Source organism: Oryzias latipes, chromosome 7, assembly GCF_002234675.1.
Source record: "Oryzias latipes chromosome 7, ASM223467v1".
In the NCBI taxonomy this organism is placed as follows: Eukaryota; Metazoa; Chordata; class Actinopteri; order Beloniformes; family Adrianichthyidae; genus Oryzias; species Oryzias latipes.
The window spans coordinates 1-18334 of record NC_019865.2 but is presented as its reverse complement, the minus strand read 5'-3'; the positions used below and the strand labels follow the sequence as shown (position 1 = coordinate 18334).

General features: G+C 41.6%; 1 protein-coding gene across 2 annotated transcripts in view; it reads right to left on the bottom strand.

The window, feature by feature from the left end:
* LOC101167014 (chloride channel protein ClC-Kb-like) overlaps positions 1–9986 on the bottom strand; it is a 58495-nt gene extending 48509 nt beyond the window's left edge. For both annotated transcript variants that reach the window (XM_023956261.1, XM_023956262.1), the window contains exons 1-6: positions 9741–9986; positions 7984–8115; positions 7767–7895; positions 6914–7053; positions 6745–6822; positions 4729–4801 (exon numbers count right to left, since the gene is read on the bottom strand). In XM_023956261.1, the coding sequence (XP_023812029.1) occupies positions 4729–4801; positions 6745–6822; positions 6914–7053; positions 7767–7895; positions 7984–8115; positions 9741–9888 (700 nt within the window). In that variant the 5' untranslated portion in view covers positions 9889–9986. The remainder of the gene's footprint in view (positions 1–4728; positions 4802–6744; positions 6823–6913; positions 7054–7766; positions 7896–7983; positions 8116–9740) is intronic.
* Between the last annotated feature and the right edge of the window lie 8348 nt (positions 9987–18334).

Here is an 18334-nt window from a genome sequence, read left to right as displayed (position 1 = left end):
ATACCGATATGAAATAATAATTGATTATCATTAGAACACATGATCACATTAAACTATTAATTATTGCTACACATTGCAGATCAAGTAAACAAAATCAATAGCTTATTGATTGTAATTCAAACATTTCAGTAATCATTATTGCACATTACAATGTAACACTCAGTGGTTGTAATTAAAATAGCTTTGATTATTTCACCACAATCAAGTTCACACGTGGATTTGGAATTATTCAAACACCTGTTGATCCTTAAATCCTCTCATCTTCATATCCTGAGATAAGAGTTTCTTTATACCTTTTCTTGAATATTTGAACATTTTTTGAGGTCATTACTGAACCCGTTCCAGAGTTTAGTGTCACACACCGACACACAGAAACTTTTCTCTGTGGTTCTTATCAATTTGATCTTGAAGTTTCTACATCCCCTCAGTTTGTTCCTCCTTCATTTTCTAACAACTGTTTTTGGATATTGATGGTAACGATTTCCAACTGGCTCTGTATAAAAGTTGTGCAGTGTAAAAATCCACAAGGTCATGCAGTTTTAAAAGTCTTGATTGATAAAATAAATTGTTTGTATGATCAAGATATCTGGCTTTATGTACAATTCTGACGGCTCGTTTTTTAAGTAAAACGAGAGGATGTAGTGAGCTCTTGTAATTATTTCCCCAAATTTCTATTTTCTCTAAAACCATATTGGTTTTCATTTATAATGTTATGTTTTTCAATAAATAAAGCTAATTTATCATTGAATAATTTTTCTAAAATTCTTGAGAATTGTGGAAGGAGACAGCTCTATAGTTTGTAAATTGGTGTTTGTCTCCACTCTTATAGATAGAAATCACTTTGGCTATTTTCATTTGGTTTGGGAATCTCCCAGTTCGTAATGATAAGTTACATATGTATGTCAGAGGCTTAGATACACTATAAATGACTTTTTTCACCACCTTCATATCTATATCCTCACAGTCTTTTGAGTTTTTACTCTTGAATTTATTCACAATTGATATCGGCTCATTTTCGTTCACATCAGAAAGAAGGATTGAGTGTGGGATCCTTTCGATGGGTGGATTATTGTCTTTGCTAGTTTTGCATTTTGGAATTTCTGCTGCCAACTCTGGACCCACGTTTATAATAATAATAATAATGGATTGGATTTATCTGCGCTTTTCAAGACACTCAAAGCGCTTACAGTGTGTCCATTATTCATTCACTCCTCATTCATACTTGGTGACGGTAGCTACGGTTGTAGCCACAGCTGCCCTGGGGCAGACTGACAGAGGCGTGGCTGCCATTTCGCGCCTACTGCCCCTCTGACCATCACCGGGATCATTCATACACATTCACACACCAGTGGAGCCACACTGGAGGCAAGGAGGGTGAAGTGTCTTGCCCAAGGACACAACGACATTTTTTGGCTGGTGGGAGCGGGGATCGAACTGCCAACCCTTCGGTCATTGGACGACCCGCTCAACTACCTGAGCAACTGTCGCCCCATAACAAAGTAGTTATTGAGACCATTTGCTGCTTCATTGATGTTGTAGCTTTGACCCTTCTCATCTGTAAAGTAATCTGGATAAGTTCGCTTTTTTGTCCCATTTTTAATGATGCTATTTATTTTTTTTCCAAACTTGCTTTACGTTGTATTTATTTTCATTCACTAGATTATTGAAGTACACTTTTTTACTGTAACGTGTTATTTCAGTTAGTTTATTTTTATATGACTTATATCTTTGTTCAGTTTCTCTTGTCCTCTGTTTTAAGAATTTTATATAGAGGTTATTTTTCTTTCTACAAGCATTTTGTAGACCGCTGGTTAACCAAGGGCATTTGGCATATTTGTTCTTGAATTTATAAATTAGACAGTTCTTATTGTAAAGTGACCTAAATATTTCTAAAAAAACATTTATAAGCAATATCGACATCTTTCTCTCTGCACACAGAGTTCCAGTTTTGTCTGGATAAGTCATTATTCAGAGCATTCACGGTTTTTTCATTTCTTAACCTTTTGTAGACTGGTTCTTTTATAACTTTATTTGTCTTCACATTGATGTCAAATAGTGCAAAATCTGGTAAATGATCAGTTATGTCACACATCATTAGTCCACTCATATGAGCGTATTCTATATTATTTTTAAAATATTATCAATGAGAGTAGCACTTTGAGTAGTGATTCTGCTGGGTCTTGTTATGGTTGGATATAAACTCATACCATACATTCTGCTGATAAAGTCGTTGGTTGCTTCATGTTTGCTGGGGTTTATCAGATCCATATTAAAGTCTCCACAGATGTAGAATATTTTGTTATTTAGAGAGGTAAACATCTTTTCCATCCAGTCACTGAACACTTCTAAGCTTGACCCTGGCGACCTATAAACACAGCTTATAATGACATTTTTCCCTGAATTGTTACATATTTCAATTGTAAGACATTCCAGTATTCCATCCACTGCGACAGACAATTTATCAATTACTGTAAACTTTGTGTTTTTTTCCACATATATTGCGACTCCTCCACCTTTTTTGTTTACTCTGTTCACATAGTTAAGTTCATAGTTCTCCAATTCAAAGTCAGCGTCCTTGTCGCGGCTGAACCAAGTCTCAGATATGGTTATGATATCAAAGGAATACCCGATGTTCTGTAAATAGTCCTTGATGTCTTCAAAGTTGGTATTCATGCTTCTGCTGTTAAAGTGAATGATTGACAGTGTTTCTTCTGGGTTAACAGAGTTCTTAAAGTCATCTATGCTGTAATATTTGCAGTCCATATTAACAGTGGAAAAGAATTGATCAGGGTCGATGTCTTGAAGGTTTTTGTCATTATCACTGAATATTTGAAGGTCGGTTTGCTCACCATTCAGATCTCTCTGAGAGTTGTGGTTGCGGGTGATTGTTGAAGAAAAAGTGTTGTTTTTTTCAGAAGCCATGGATAGTAGAGTTCGTCTCCTCATCCCGTGAGACCAGCATCTTCACGTATCTCTTGTTTAGACTGTGGTGGGTAAATAGTTTTCCAAATCTTTCAAGCTCCTGATAAGAACAACCTTGGACTGCTCAGGGGATCCACAGAGTTTGGCATAAATTTTGCAGTCTTCACCCAGGTTCCTTGAATTTTCCCCTGCTTTTTCAAGTAACGTGCTCTTCTGGCGATGTCGGCATTCCTTTTCGTGAGGTTGTCAAAACAACGTGAAAACGTTGGTTCCCCTCAGATTTCTTCCTTGCTTCAATGAAGCTGCTTTGTGTTTCCGATTGACAAACTTTAAGAGGATTGCTGGTTTGTCGGTGTCTCTTCTCCTGGGAAGCGGTCTGCAGATCTCTGCATTGTTGGTGTCCAGAGAAATTCCATTGGACTTTAGGAACTCCTCCACCTGTTTCTCCACAGAGCTCGTCTCCTGCTCGTCGGATTCCTCACCGTTCTCAGCGGTCACTGCATGCGCGTATGACCGGGGTTTGATTTTCAATCCGGTGATTATCACGTTGTTACATCTGGAGATCTGCTCTTGGTCATCCATTCGTTTCTCGATTATATCCATCCTGTTGAAACACTGCTCCTGCAGAGCCCGGACCTGCTTCACCTCTCCGATAGCATCCAGAATTTGTCCGTGAACAATCTTCATAGCTTTGATGTCTTCCAACACGAAATCAAGCATCTTCCTCAAGTCCTCATATTCCTCAGACACTGGGTTTCTTCTTGGTGGCATGTTTAGGAATTGCTTTTCTCAATATTTACGCTTTTCTGCGGTAAATAGAATTGAGAACTGCAGCTGGTCTATGCCTGCGTGGCGTCTTCTCCGAGAGCCGGAAGTCATCCAGTTATTCACTGGATGAATAATGTCATCCAGTGAGAATGACATTATTCATCCTTGCTTGTTGTTCCACGTCGTCCACTCTTTTTCTGTAGCCGGCAGGCAAAACATGTTCGTTCGTTAACCCAGAACCAGAAGATTGGGAGCGGTTGAAGTGCCAGCAGGGATGAAAGGCTGAAGAAGCAAGAAGAACTTGTAGAAAGGAACTCAAAACTCAGGATGCATTATCATACGGATTACAGTCTACAGTGTTTGTATATCTTACAAAAGAAAAAGCCACCCGACCAGTCTATGGTGTAGATTATGGGACACATACAAACGCACTGATTTTAAAATAGGGTTTATTTAACTAATGGGAACTAGTGAAACTTAAAACAGCAATCATCATGTATAAAGCCAGAACTAACTTACTTCCAGTAAACATACAACAACAGTACAAGGAGAGAGATGGGAGTTACAATTTAAGAAATCAGCTGAACTTCAAAAAGCAGTGTATTTGTACTACACAAGATAAAATGTGCTTATCAATCTGTGGTGTGGATTTATGGAATAGACTGGATAAAGGTTTAAAACAAACCAAAAGTTTACATGTATTCATAAAAACCTACAAGATGTCACTGATGGAACTGTACAAAGTAAGAAATGATCAGTAAAAACAAAAATATTCCTTCTGCGAAGGTGCTATGCAGAATGTAATGTGAATGTATGACATGTACAAAACTGTAAATAGAAATATGTAAAAAAAGGGGTGGGATCATATACAAGATTTCTCTTCTACCTTCTCTTTTTCAAGCACACTGTCTTGTTTTATCTGCCTATTTAAACGTTTGTGTTTATTTTCATTTTGAAATAAAGAAAATTGAATTGAATTGGACAGTGAAGAGCCACAGAGGGAAAAGAGTTGTGTATTTATTCAATCACGTGTCTTACCACTAACTGGTGCTCCAAAGCAGCTGGCAACTCCGACTGCAGCAGCTACAACCAACATGTCTGAGGTTTTTTCCTGCAGAAGTACACATGTTGGCCTTAAAAACATTCAAACAAACAACTGTAACATGCAGTAATGACAAAATCAGTTAGAAATGTTTCCTGCAGCTTTGAGTATGGTTGTCAAAATAAGACAAAAACCTTTATTTTATTATCTTGAGAAATTTAGATTTTTAAAGAAATATAGATCAGTTACTTCAACAGTAAGTTGAAACAGAGTCAAAGGGAATAATCACAGACAACAGACTGATAACCTGTAACCCTTGTTCTATCCTTGACACTTTACCATTGGGAGTTGGGTCATCTAGACCCACTAGACAGAGCTCTGAACCTTTTTTCTTCAATGATTTGTGATCTTCACTGGTGTCCATGGATTACATGAAATCTTTCCACCTTTATCCACCTTTGTCATGGTAGGAAGAACACCTCAATGTAAGGGGGGGGGGGGGTCATCTAAGATAACACAAGGGTAAAGTAAAGTTTTAAAGCTTTGTGAGGTCCACCTACCCACCAGCGATTAAAATAAACAAAACGTTTGAAGTCTAATAAAATAAAAGGACTGATCTAAGAATTGTAATGAATAGAAAACATTAAAAAGCTCTTTTTTTTTTTAACTTGTCCTGTCCAACAGCTGGGCAGACAGACGAGAGCTGAGGGCCTCTTGTGTTGGACATATTTTACTTTGACAAGAGGGGTTATTAATCTTCAGACAAACCAAAGGTATGTCTGAATAAACCCCTTTTGGAATTGAGGCCAAACTTTATTAATTTCAATCATGTTTGAAAATCTTTGGTGTTGGACCGGACGGAAAAGGAAAGAAGGGAAGAAGAGAGAGGGATATCAGGGGGGGGGGGGGGGGGGGGGTGATAGTGAGAGGGGGATAAGACCATGAAGCAGCATAGAGCAGACAGGTTTGCTGGTTGTTTATCATTACGGTACAGTTCAAATGTAGTACAAAAAGGGCGGGGCCTGTTCACACACACTCAAATATTATCAACACACCTGCTAGCTGCAAAAATGTTCACATGTCAACATGTACACAAAACAGATAGTGTTCACGAACGCATACCTATGCCTTAAAACCAACTAGTGTGAAATATTTCATTCATTCAATCATGCAAACTATTAGTGCAAAGGTGAGCTAACACCTGTGCTCAGGTGAGTGTTTATGTTCTTCTAAAATGGATGGTGGAATGTGAAAAGAAGGAGGAAGAGCTCTTTGAAAACAGAGTTTTCATAAGTCTGTTGTGGGCTTGAATTCAAACCTTTTAACACAGTCGTCAATGACTGACAGTCTGCCTTCAGTGTTCTGTGGAGAAGACTACAGCATTTGGTTTGCACTCTGGTTTCCATCAAATTTGGGAATAAAAAATAAGGGTTTGGAAATAATGTCAAATGAGACCCTTTTTTTGTTTTTGATTTATATTCTTGACCACAGCTACAACAGTTGTTAAAATGCATCTTTTGTTTGACATCACACATTCAGTAATGTAGCTTTTTCATGTTGAACACTAATTTTGTTGAGAGTTTTGGTAAATTTGCCATAAGGCCAGGGAATTTAGTTCTCTACTCTTTCTAACATTGAAGAGAATTTTTTTTTTAAATTTCCTGCAATTTATGCTTTGAAAAAACCTAGAGGGAGGCCATTAAATAATTGACTCTTTACACGTCAACAGATGTTGTTCCAGAAAGAATGTTAAAGCCTGGCTGTCTGATTATGAATTGATGAATTTACCTTTCACTGATATAAATCTATAACAGTCATAAAAGTATCAGATTAAAGTACTTCATATATCTTCTTATTTCTAATGCATTACTGGTTTTTGCATTTCTATTTTCAATTCCTGTTTACAATTGCCACATATATATATATATTTTTTTTTTTACTGGAGTCACTTATTGAAGCTGAGATAGGGATTTTGGGTAAAGGTTGCAATGCTGACATGACATTTGATTTACCTTCTTGATTCCTTGTAGAAGAGAGAACATATTATCTAAGTAGGCAGCAAACATGGTGGAAAGATGCACAAATGGTCCCTGAAATGTAAAAAATAAATTGGGAGATAAATCTGACAGTTATCAGCGGCACAGCCCTAATCTTGTGTTAGCTTCATGGTTTGTCTCTCACCACTTTGCCGAGGAAAACAGTGCTTCCAGCTGCCAGCGTACAGAAAAGGCCCAGGAACTTGGAAAACATGTTTGTAAGAGACAAGTAGAGAGGCATGTCAATGCCAGCCAGCATGGTTCTGACCTCCGGGATCCCTGAGCCTAAGGAGAACAACATCATGAGCCTAAGCCCACAAAAGCCTTAAAAAACCCTGTCATCAACCGTGGGACAAGAATAAATGAAGAGAAAAAAAGGAAAAGCCTGCAAAGACTGTTGTTCGTACAAGCTGAAAAAGAAACTTTTTCACTCTCCAGTGTGTGAATGTGTGTGTGAATGGGTGAATGAGACGTGACTGCAAAGTGCTTTGGGCGTCAATGCGGGTATTGAAGCGCTGCAGAAGTATTGACCATTTTACCAATATCTTTGGAACTTTAGTGTCTAAGAAATGTCTTCTGAAATGTTTTTAAAACTAAATAAAATTGATATCACAAACTTTATTATCAAGCAAATCAATAAAGAGACTATAAACCACCTTAACAAAATTCAGTAATTTCTGCTTTTTGGATATGTTGATTGGTGTATACTCACAAGGCGCTTTACTACCTTCTTAGAAGGCCCAAACCACTTTACAATCACAGTCCCATTCACATACAAATGGCGGCTAAATGCTGCCAAGCTATAGCCACCAGAAGCAATGTGTAGTACGGTGCCTTGAAGGACACTTCAACGCCCGTGTGGGCAGGGTAAAAACCGAACCCGTGATCTACCAATCAGAAGTTTACCGCTCTTCCTCTGCAACACAGCCACCCCATGATATGACTGGGTGCTTTAAAAGATCCATATCCAAATCCAGGGTAAAATATTGGACACTGACCTGTGGAGAAGGGGCAAATGCTCTGGCAGAATGTTGCTGCTAAAGCACAGAGGCATGCTGGGTAGAGCGTCCAACAGAGGAACTGCAGAAGAAAGTTGCCCTCGAGTTGTCCATAAAGCCACTGCTGAGCTGGAAGTTTAAAAACGGAAACTTTGATCAAAGTTATGTTTTTTTTGCTTGTCTGGATTGAATCTTTTAGAAAAATGTTCATGTTTACCCCCCAGCATCTTGGCCACACTGAAGTCCATGAGGAAGCTGAGCAATGCCATTGTAATCCCCAATGTAGCGTAGGCATACCATTGCATACCACACACTGCTCCCAAACAACGTTGTAACTTCAACAGAAAATCTGCAAACAACAAATTGTCCAGTTTAATCTGCAACCGAGTCACATGCCTAGCATGCATATCATCATAAGCCCCTTGTTTGGCCTTTGACCCCTCTACTTTCACCGTACGCTGCATCTCCTTGTACTCTGCCTTCTCTCCGCAGTCCTCTCAGTATTCCACCTCTTCTTAGCCTGTATCTTACTCCTTATACACTACTGAGCCTCCTCAGTACACCACCAAGTCTCCTTAGCAACATTCTTTCCTGATGACACACCAAGTAAACTCCTGCCTGTCTCTCTGATCCCATCAGCTGTAGTTCTCCAGTCATCTGGAAGTTTCACCTGAACACCCACCCAGAGCCTGTTTCAACTGCTTCTTAAAAGTCATGCAACATTTTTCCCTTTTCAGCTTCCATCAGTTTGTCCCTTTCTCTGCCTTTGTCCTTTCTTTCTTCATCTCCTTCATCACCAGAGTCATCCTACACACCACCATCCTAACCGATCTGGAAACACTCTCACCTATCACTATTTTGCAGTCACTGATCTCCTTCAGATTACACCGTCTAAACGAGATGTAGTCTGTCTGTGTGCTTCGACCTCCACTCTTAAAGGTCACCCTATGTTCTTGCCTCTTCTAAAAGAACATATAGAGCCATAGAGCCATTTCCATCTTCTTTTGCTAAATCAATCACCATCTATCCAACTCCATTGGCGCACATTTCTGATTGGCAGCAGGGTGGATTAAAAAGTGATCATCAACAGCGATGATGCACGCCTCAAAAGGTAGTTCCGGCCACATAGCTCGATTGTTCCATATCACAGAAACAGAAGACTACTCAGAAGACAATATTACTATTCCAAATATTGACATGTCTGAAACAAATAAAATAAAATAAAAACATAGATTGTCATACTTTGTTTCACGGTTTATCACAACAAGACAGTAGAAAAAAATGAATCATTTTATAGTTTCCTTTAACCTCTCTGGTTAATTTGGTCATTTAAAGACTGACATGCAGCAGAGAGAAAGAGATTAAAGGACCTAAGAAACAGGTAATAAGATACGAGGAGGAATTGAATTCTTTGGACTTTAGACTTTGAACCCAACTTTAGCTTCATCATCTGGACAAAAACAAGAGATAAGAGGTACATTTTTACTCTGAACTGATGCTTTAACCCATCGTGACCATCAGCATAAATATCGTTTTCTTTTGCTGCTGCAGTCGAGGTTGGTGCCGTTACCATGGCACACTGCACCATGTATCAAATAGTCTGCTTTTTGTGAAAAAGCGATTTAAGATGAAAAAAAATAAAAAGAACAAAGTACTAAAAATTTATTGAATAATTCTTTTCTTTTCTTTCTTTTATAAGTGACCAATGTATAAGTCAGAAAATGCCCTTTGAGGTGTCCATTATCAGAAATAAACAGACTTCATGGAAGCAACCATTCAGGCTTCCGCATCACCCATTACTTGTTGATAATGCAGACCTCATCGGCCATTATCCCTTACATATTAGTGCATTGACTTGAAACTTGACCAAAATTTATAGCTTCCACTCTAAGTTCATATGAACTCAGATTCACATATCAAATCAAAAGAACCCCTTGATATTTATCAGGCAATTAGGTTACAAACCCACCTTACCTTTGACTGTTGAGTGAGTCTCTCTGCATGGTTTCCACTGAACCAAAAAGACTGAGCTTTTGACGGATGATAGAGGCTGTTTTTCCGATTCCTGGACATTTTCGTGCTGATCTCTCTTCCTCTCAGGAAGCTCTTCCAGCTGTTTCATTTTGCCTGAAAATACACAGGAGTGCGTAAGTGCAAATTTACCTTCTTGCTTCAGATAAGGCTAATCAGATTCCGTATGCGTGGGCTGGTAAGTCACCTCTGTCGGGATATTTGCAAAGAGTCACAGCTGAAAGAGTAGCTAATATTTACTTTATCTGGAACACTAGTTTTGTCCTCCATTTGCCAGGAAACACATTTTCAGTTTTTGCATTGTTTAGAACCAGGGAACACCTTTAGAGAGGGAGAAATTAGGGATTAAGAAAATGAAGACACGTAAAAAACCCACAACTATCATGTGCCTATAATAGAATAGAATAAGTCTTTAATAATCCCTGAGGGAATTTAGAAATGGCCATCTGCGCACACTCATAAAACACACACACACATTAAAAACCGGGACAGGAAGAGACTTAACAAGCTGTCAGGAGGGCCAGTTCTGTCCTTGGCTGCCCACTGGACTTTGTGGAGGAAGTGGGTGAAAGGAGGATGTTGGCCAAGTTAACATCCATCATGGACAACACCTCTCACCCACTACATCAGACAGTTGAGGCACTAAACAGCTGTTTCAGTGGCAGACTGTTACACCCCCCATGCAGGAAGGAACGGTGCCGCAAGTCATTCATCCCAACAGCTGTAAGATTGTACAATGCCACAGTTTAAATATGCATGTACAAACCGTAGCTCATCTGGATATTCTTTATTTATTTAATTTTATTATTAGGCATAACATATGTTATGTCGTAATAGTGTACATAAGTTCTTACTTATTTTTTCCTTTTTCTATTTTTGCACATTTTGTATTTGTATACTTGCACATTTTGGAACACCCCTCACTTTTGCACATTGCTGTCACTTTTCTCTGCTTTTTGGAACTGCTGTGACAATTGAATTTCCCCAATGTGTGATCAATAAAGAATATCTTATCTTATATTATCTTGAAAAAATACAAAAAGAAAAAATAGCAGTAGATTAAAAAGATTAATAGATTAAAAAAATAGAATTATAATTTAAAAAATCAGTGGGTAAAAAATAAAAATGACAAGAAATTACTTTTAAGATGCCCTACCAGAGAGTTGTATTTCCTGATGGCACGAGGAACAAAAGATTAATTCTAAATCAATGTAAAATGAAGGAAGTTTTGCCTAAGTATGAGCAGTTTAAATCCCCTGTCTCGCGTTTAAACTTTGATAGCAGCAACTTTAATTCCACTAAAAAGAATCCACTATTTAAAAGACTGAGATTTGTCACATATCTAAATCGTTTTTTATCACACTCCACTCTGCTTTGGCTGGATGTCCTGCTTTAAACTTCAACAATGTCCTGGTTTCATTTATGTGGTTATTTTTTGGGACTTTGTTCCTGCCTCAGCTCCACAAACCTGCACTGAACATAGAGTAATTACTCCAAACACATTAAAACCAGCTTCTTGTTTTCTATATCATGAACCCATAACATCTTTGAAGTGTTTGATTATTTACTCATCATTAACAATGAGGCAGATTATTATGAAGTGCATTCTCAGTATCAGCAAAGTTCCTCCCAAACTGTCATTTATAGGTAATGAGGAGGAGTTGGCATCTTTTGACCAAATTGGACTGAATTGTCCAGAAGCTCTAAGAATCCTCTCTTGATTCTTTAATCAGAAATACATTCACAAAAAAATCATTTTGCACAGTAACATATGGGCACATATGTTAAACTTGGAGGCTGGGCATGGCCCATAATTAAATTACTTTGGACCTGTGTGTCAATATTTCTTTACTATGCTCTATGTCAAATCCATTCACATGTTAGTTTCCTAAAGTTCACCACTGTTGTTTTTCCACATCCAAAGAATCCAAAGGGAACATTCTTAGAAAATTCTAGACACTGGATGGTCACATGACTTTATTCAAAGTCTGTCCACACATTGGACTGGAATGATGGACTGATCCGTGTTGATGACATCACATGTGTGTTGTTGCTGTCATTGGTCGGTTTTACATTAGAGTGACATAAACCTACTGTACCTTAATCCAGATGGTATGTTCCAAGATCAATTATAAATCGATATAGATCAATTTATCTCATTTAAAAATTATTTTATAATCAGATAGGTCAATTTGATTAACAATTCGCGTCAGACAGATGGATCTGGTTGGATTGTAGGAATAGAAATCAATTCATCGGTTAGTCAATTAATTGTCCATCCATCCATCTTCTTCCGCTTATCTGGGACCGGGTCGTGGGGGCAGCAGTCTAAGCAGAGATGCCCAGACTTCCCTCTCCCCGGCAACCTCCTCCAGCACTTCTGGGGGGACCCCGAGACGTTCCCAGGCCAGCCAAGAGACGTAGTCTCTCCAGTGTGTCCTGGTTCTTTCCCAATTAATTATTACCTAATTTTTACATTTCTCAAACAGCCTCTTGACAGGATTTAAAATTGGCTTGTCCGAGGTGATGTTTGCATTTGTATTTAGGCGTCCTTACACAACAACCCTGTCATACACTTTCTGAGTAAATGCAGAAGAAAATGAATCATTGTCCTTAGTGAGAAACTCAATTTGAAAATGGAAGCAATGGTTGGCAGAGGTCAAGGTAAGTAAAAAAACAATTATATTCATGGTTAGTAGAGGTTCCTGGAAATTTGTGGGAGTAATGTGATGTCCTTTAGCACATGATGACGTATCTGACTATATCTGTAACAGCTTTCTGAGAAGTGACGCACATAAACTGAAGGGTTTTGATGGTGTGATTGCATAAATTCTTTCTGATTCAACTCACTGAACCCCCTTAGTTTGTTATTTTATTGTTTCATTTTTTTGGACATTCTAGTCTAGATCCTGTTACAATATTAAATGATTTAGTTTCATTACTTGCATTAGGAGAGAATAGTAATAAGTTGTATTTACTCAGTTGCATTGGCTGCAGAAAAAAACTCAGTAGCTTCACTGTAGTAAACTTTTGACTTTCTTCAAATTTTCAATGAAAACCTTTGTGTTGAAGACTGAATTGAATAATTCTTAGTCTACAAAGTTTTCAACTGTACTTAAGTATGTATTGTAACAGTTAATTATTCGTTTTTCTGTGAGTAAATATTTGAAAATATAAATTTTCTTTTTCTTTACTTGTTCTGTCCAACAACTGAGCAAACAGATTAGAGCTGAAGGTCTTTTGTGTTGGACAGGTTTTACTTTCACATAAAGAGGTTACATAACTTTTAAAAACCAGAGTGGAACCAAACACAGCCATCATAAAATTAGTCTCTATGCAGATGACATATTACTGTTTTTAAGTAATATACATTCTGTAAATGAAACGGCAAAAATCATTAATGAATTCTCTTCTATATCAGACTATTCCATTAATTGGAATAAATCTGTTTTATTACCACTGAACAGTAATGCGGAGCAAGGACTCACAATACCAGTTAAATCAGGCAATATAAAATATCTAGGTATTTATTTTCCCCCCAAAATATCAGAACTGGTGCTGCTAAACTACACCCCATTACTGAAAAACATACAGGACGATCTAACACGCTGGACCAACCTGCCTTTGTCCCTTATGGGCAAGGTAGCCACGGTTAAAATGAAAATCTTACCCAAAGTTAATTATCTCTTCTCAATGATTCCCACACAACCGCCATTAAAATGGTTCAAAACATTAGACTCATCCATATCAAGCTTTCTATGGAACAATAAACCTGCAAGAATTAGTCTAAAAACTTTAAAATCTGCAAAAAGCTGTGGAGGATTAGAATTACCTAACTTCCACAATTACTTTCTTGCAAATAGATTACAATACATCTTAAAATGGTTAAAAAATAATCCAGAAACCAACTCATGGTTAGACTTGGAACAGGCGTTATGTGGAAAGATCAACCTGTCAGATCTACCATTTATTAGCCAAATAGTTAAAAAACAGGATTGTTTCAAAAGCATTAATATAAATGCCACCTTAACAGCCTGGTGGGAATTTCTCAAAATATCAAAATCATCAATTCAACCGTGTAAAATGACACCCATCTGGAACAACCCAGACATCCTCATAAACAAAAAAATTATCCACTTCCCAGCTTGGCAAGCAGGGGGCATGAAATAACTAGAGCACATAATTATTGATAGAAGATTCATAACTCCCCAGGAACTTCAAGACAAACATGGAATATATAACTTCTTGGAATATCAGCAACTTAAATCTATTGTTACTAAAAAGTTTAAATACAGAGACAACGATTTAAAGCTACCAGATGTAGTTACCACTCTGATCAATTTCTCAATGAATAAAACTCTCTCCAAAATATACAAACTTTTATGTAATTTAGATAACAATATTTCACTTCCGACAACAAAATGGGATGCGGATTTGAGCATCAGCACAGATGAAAGCTTCTGGTCAGAACTCTGTCTAAATACCTTTAAACTGACAAAAAGTCCAAATCTGCAGCTAATCCATCTCAAAACTCTTCACAGAATTTACTACACTGAACAGAGGATGTTCAAGATGGGTCTCAGTAACTCAGAAATTTGCGAACACTGTGATAATAATCTACCCGACAGCTACATGCACGCACTGTGGTTCTGCACTCCTGTCCAGGCTCTCTGGCAGCAGGTATGTGCCGATCTATCAGTCTGGCTTAAGGTTTCAATTACGGCTTCACCGTCACTTTGTGTGCTTGGTGACATGAGTGCCATCGATATAGAAGAAGGATTAGCATCTATCATTTTCATAACTCTTTGTATTGCTAAAAAAACTATTTTAATAAATTGGAAAAGCAAAAAAAATATAAATATAAGTCAACACAGAAATCTGCTGCTTGATCATATCAGCTTGGAAAAAATGTCAGCCCAAAGTTCAAGTAACTTTGAAAGAATTCGGTCTCTCTGGTCTCCCATAGCTAACTCCGTGACTTAGGGGGTGGGGGGGGCATGGTCGTCGCTGCTCCTTGCCCTTCTGCCGTGGGCCGGGGTGGGGGTCGGGGCCTCCGGTGTTGGCCGGGGGTGGTGGGGGCTCCGTTGGTCGGGGGGTCGGGTCCGGCGCCTGGGTGGGGCGGGCTGGGGCGCTGCGTGGTCCTCTGTGCTTGGGTGTGGGGGTGCGTGGTGGGGGGGTGGGGTGGTGGTCTGGCTTGGCTTGGGGGGGTGGTCCCTTTGCCTGTGCTGGGGGGGGTTGGCGGGGGGCGCTGCTCGGGGGGGGGCCCAGCGGAGCTGGATGGGCATCTACACCTGGGGCTGGGATCGGCCCTTCCCTGGCTCTGGGGCGGGACGGGGCAACCCTCTTGGGGCCCCCGGTCGCTCTGGGTGTCATCCACTTCGGCTGCGGGGTCTGGGGGGGGGGGGGGGGGGGTTTGTTGGCCCTGTCCTGTGGGGGGGCATTCTGGGGGAGGGGGGGGGCACTATTGTTACGGGGCAGGGGGGTTGACGGGTCGGGGTCTCCGCTGAGGCCATCGGCGGTTTCCCCGGCCGGTTGGCTGCCTCGGTCCCGTCGAGGCCTGACCAGAGCTCTTCTAGGGCCGGCATTTGGGGGTGGGGGCCTGGGCTTGCTCCGGGGGGGGGCGGCGCTTTCTGGCTCCTCTCTCTCTGTGTGGGGGTGGTGGTGCTGGGCCTGGGGTGTCTGCGCCTCCGGGAGTGGGGCCCCGGGGCTGGGTGAACCTGGCCCCCTTGCTGGGGGGGGGGGGGGGGGGGACAGCTGTTTGACCACCGGGGGACAGTCTATCATCTGTCCCCAACTTACCCCCTTCCTCATATAACCTCATAATAGGGTGAGGGGGTGGGGGGCTTAGCCTGCGATGAGCCTTGGGGGGGGGTTTACTAGGCAGTGGCCCCCCTCCTGTGGTTGCCGTATGGAGTGGGCCCCCCCTCTTTCGGTTTTATTTGCACCTTAGACATGTAGGGCCTTTGGTAGGGGGGGTGCTTGGACATCACTGCCAGCAAGCAGCGGATGTCCTCCTAGCACCCTACCCGCCAATTTTAACCGCACCTTAGACATTTAGGGCCCCTTGGTGGGGAGGGTGAGGGGACGTCACTGTGAGTAATCAGGAGATGTCCCCTTAGTGCCCTACCCGCCAATTTTAACCGCACCCCCCTTAGTACACACACCTCTCCCCCCTCAATATATACATCCCAACATAAACACACACACATGCACACACACACCCTTTCAAACACACATACATGCACACACATTTTGCAAGGAAGGTGGGACCTGGGTCCGTCTGTCCCCTGCCTCTTCCCTGGTGGGGGGTACGGGCCCCTTTGCGGCGGCGGCCGTGTCCCCGGGGTGCCGGCTTCCTGGGTCTGGCGGTGCTCTCTCCGCGCGGTGGGGGGGTTCACATTACATCTGAGCCGGGGGTGTCTGGTCCCTGGGGGGTGGGTTCTGGTCCTTGCTCCTGAGTGCTAGGCCCCGCCAAATTTCCAACTGTGGCCGAGCCTGGTCGGGCCATATTTACAACACCCCTTGTGGGCCCTCTTTTTTCCCCGGGGTTCCCCCCTCCTGGGCGGCGGGCCCCTGCCTCGCTCCTCCCTGGACCAACCGTGGGCCGGGCGGGTGGCTGCCTGGAGTGCGGAGCGGGTCTCCCTTGGGGGGTCCTTGCTCGTACCTGGGGTTGGGGCGGGGGGATGCCCGGAACTCCTGGGTGGTGGTGGGGTGCTCGTTTGGGGCTGTGGGCGTCCTTATCCGGTGGGGCCCTGCGTTGGGTTCTCCCGGCGCGGCGGGGGGGCTTCTCTCCTGGTTGGGCTGGGGCGGCGCTCTCTTTCCCTCCGTGCGTCCCTGGCCTCTGGCTCTGGGGGCCTTGCGGCGGCCCTGCTGGCCCTGGCCTGGGTGGCGGGCTTGGTCGCCCGGGCGGCGGTTGTTCCCTGCCGGTTCCCGTGTGGCGTTGGGGGAATTCCGGCTGCCGCTGCTGCTGCGGTGGGGGTCTTGGGGTGGGGATGGCTGGGCACTCTCCCTCCTTCTTTTCACGTTCCACCATCCATTTTAGAAGAACATAAACACTCACCTGAGCACTGGTGTTAGCTCACCTTTGCACTAACAGTTTGCATGACTGAATGACTGAAATATTTCACACTAGTTGGTTTTAAGGCATAAGTATGCGTGTGAACACTATCTGTTTTGTGTACATGTCGACAGGTGGACATTTTTGCAGCTAGCAGGTGTGTTTATAACATTTGAGTGTGTGTGTGGACAGGCTCCGCCCCTTTTTTTTTTTTTTTTCTTTCTACATTCGAACCTTACCATAATGATTAACAACCAGTAAACTTGTTGCTGTATGCTGCTTCATGGTCTTATCCCCGTTCCCCTCCTATTATCACCCCCTACCCCCCCCTCTCTCTAACGTCCCTCTCTCTTCTTCCCCTCTTTCCTTTTCCGTCCGGTCCAACACCAAAGATTTTCAGACATGATTGAAATTAATAAAGTTTGGCCTCAATTACAAAAGGGGTTTATTCAGACATACCTTTGGTTTGTCTGAAGATTAATAACCCCTCTTGTTAAAGTAAAATATGTCCAACACAAGAGGCCCTCAGATCTCATCTGACTGCCCAGCTGTTGGACAGGACAAGTTAAAAAACAAAAAAAACAAAAAAAAAAAAAAACCAGAGTGGAAAATATAAACGCCTTTTGTTTGTCACTTTATTATTTTTATTTTTCTGTTACATTTAGTGTGTGTGGGGAGGGAGAGGAGAAGAATGTGAGGGGGGGGGGGAGAATAAAAGGAACAGAGTTGGAGAAAGTGGGGGATACAAGCACTGATTTGAATAAGTTATTATTTTAAGCTATAACAATTATACCAGATTTGCTGGAAAGACAAATATTATGTCCAAGCTGAAATTCCATCAATACACTGTGGGTTAGGAGGGGGGGATGAAGCAGACAGGGAGCAGTGTGGCAGTGTGCACGTGGGGGTGGAGATACATGCATGCTGCCAGAGTGAACCGTGTGATCATAAGGGGAACCTATAGTGGCCGACAGGGCTCACAATACATACAAAAGAAAAAACACAACGGCATTACCTGTTGCGCAACGAAATTACCCGCAACACGACGACATTGCCGCAGCATTAGCATTAGCCTCAGCACAACGGAAATTATGACTTTTTTTTACTATCGACAGAAAAAAAACAATTCAGTTTCAAACTATTCGGTGTGACAGAGTTTTTGAGCCACCAAAAAAGCAGAGCAGCAGCAGATGAACGCCGCGCAGCCGCAGAGCAGACCAGCTAAACTTAGTTGAACAGGTCAGCTGAATGTTTATTGATAATGTTCCTAATGTTGGAAGCTCATTTGTTTGATTTATGATTTATTAATGTTTTATTTATTGATGGGTGGTTTGCAGGATCTCTGCAGCCCCTTGATGAAGACGTCGCCAACAGCGTCGGTATTGTTGTGGAGTGGGTGTGTGTGTACGTGCTGGGGACCGAGCGTGTGTGTGTGAGAGGAGGAAGAAGCGCATGCAACGAGAGAGGGAGGTGAGAGCAC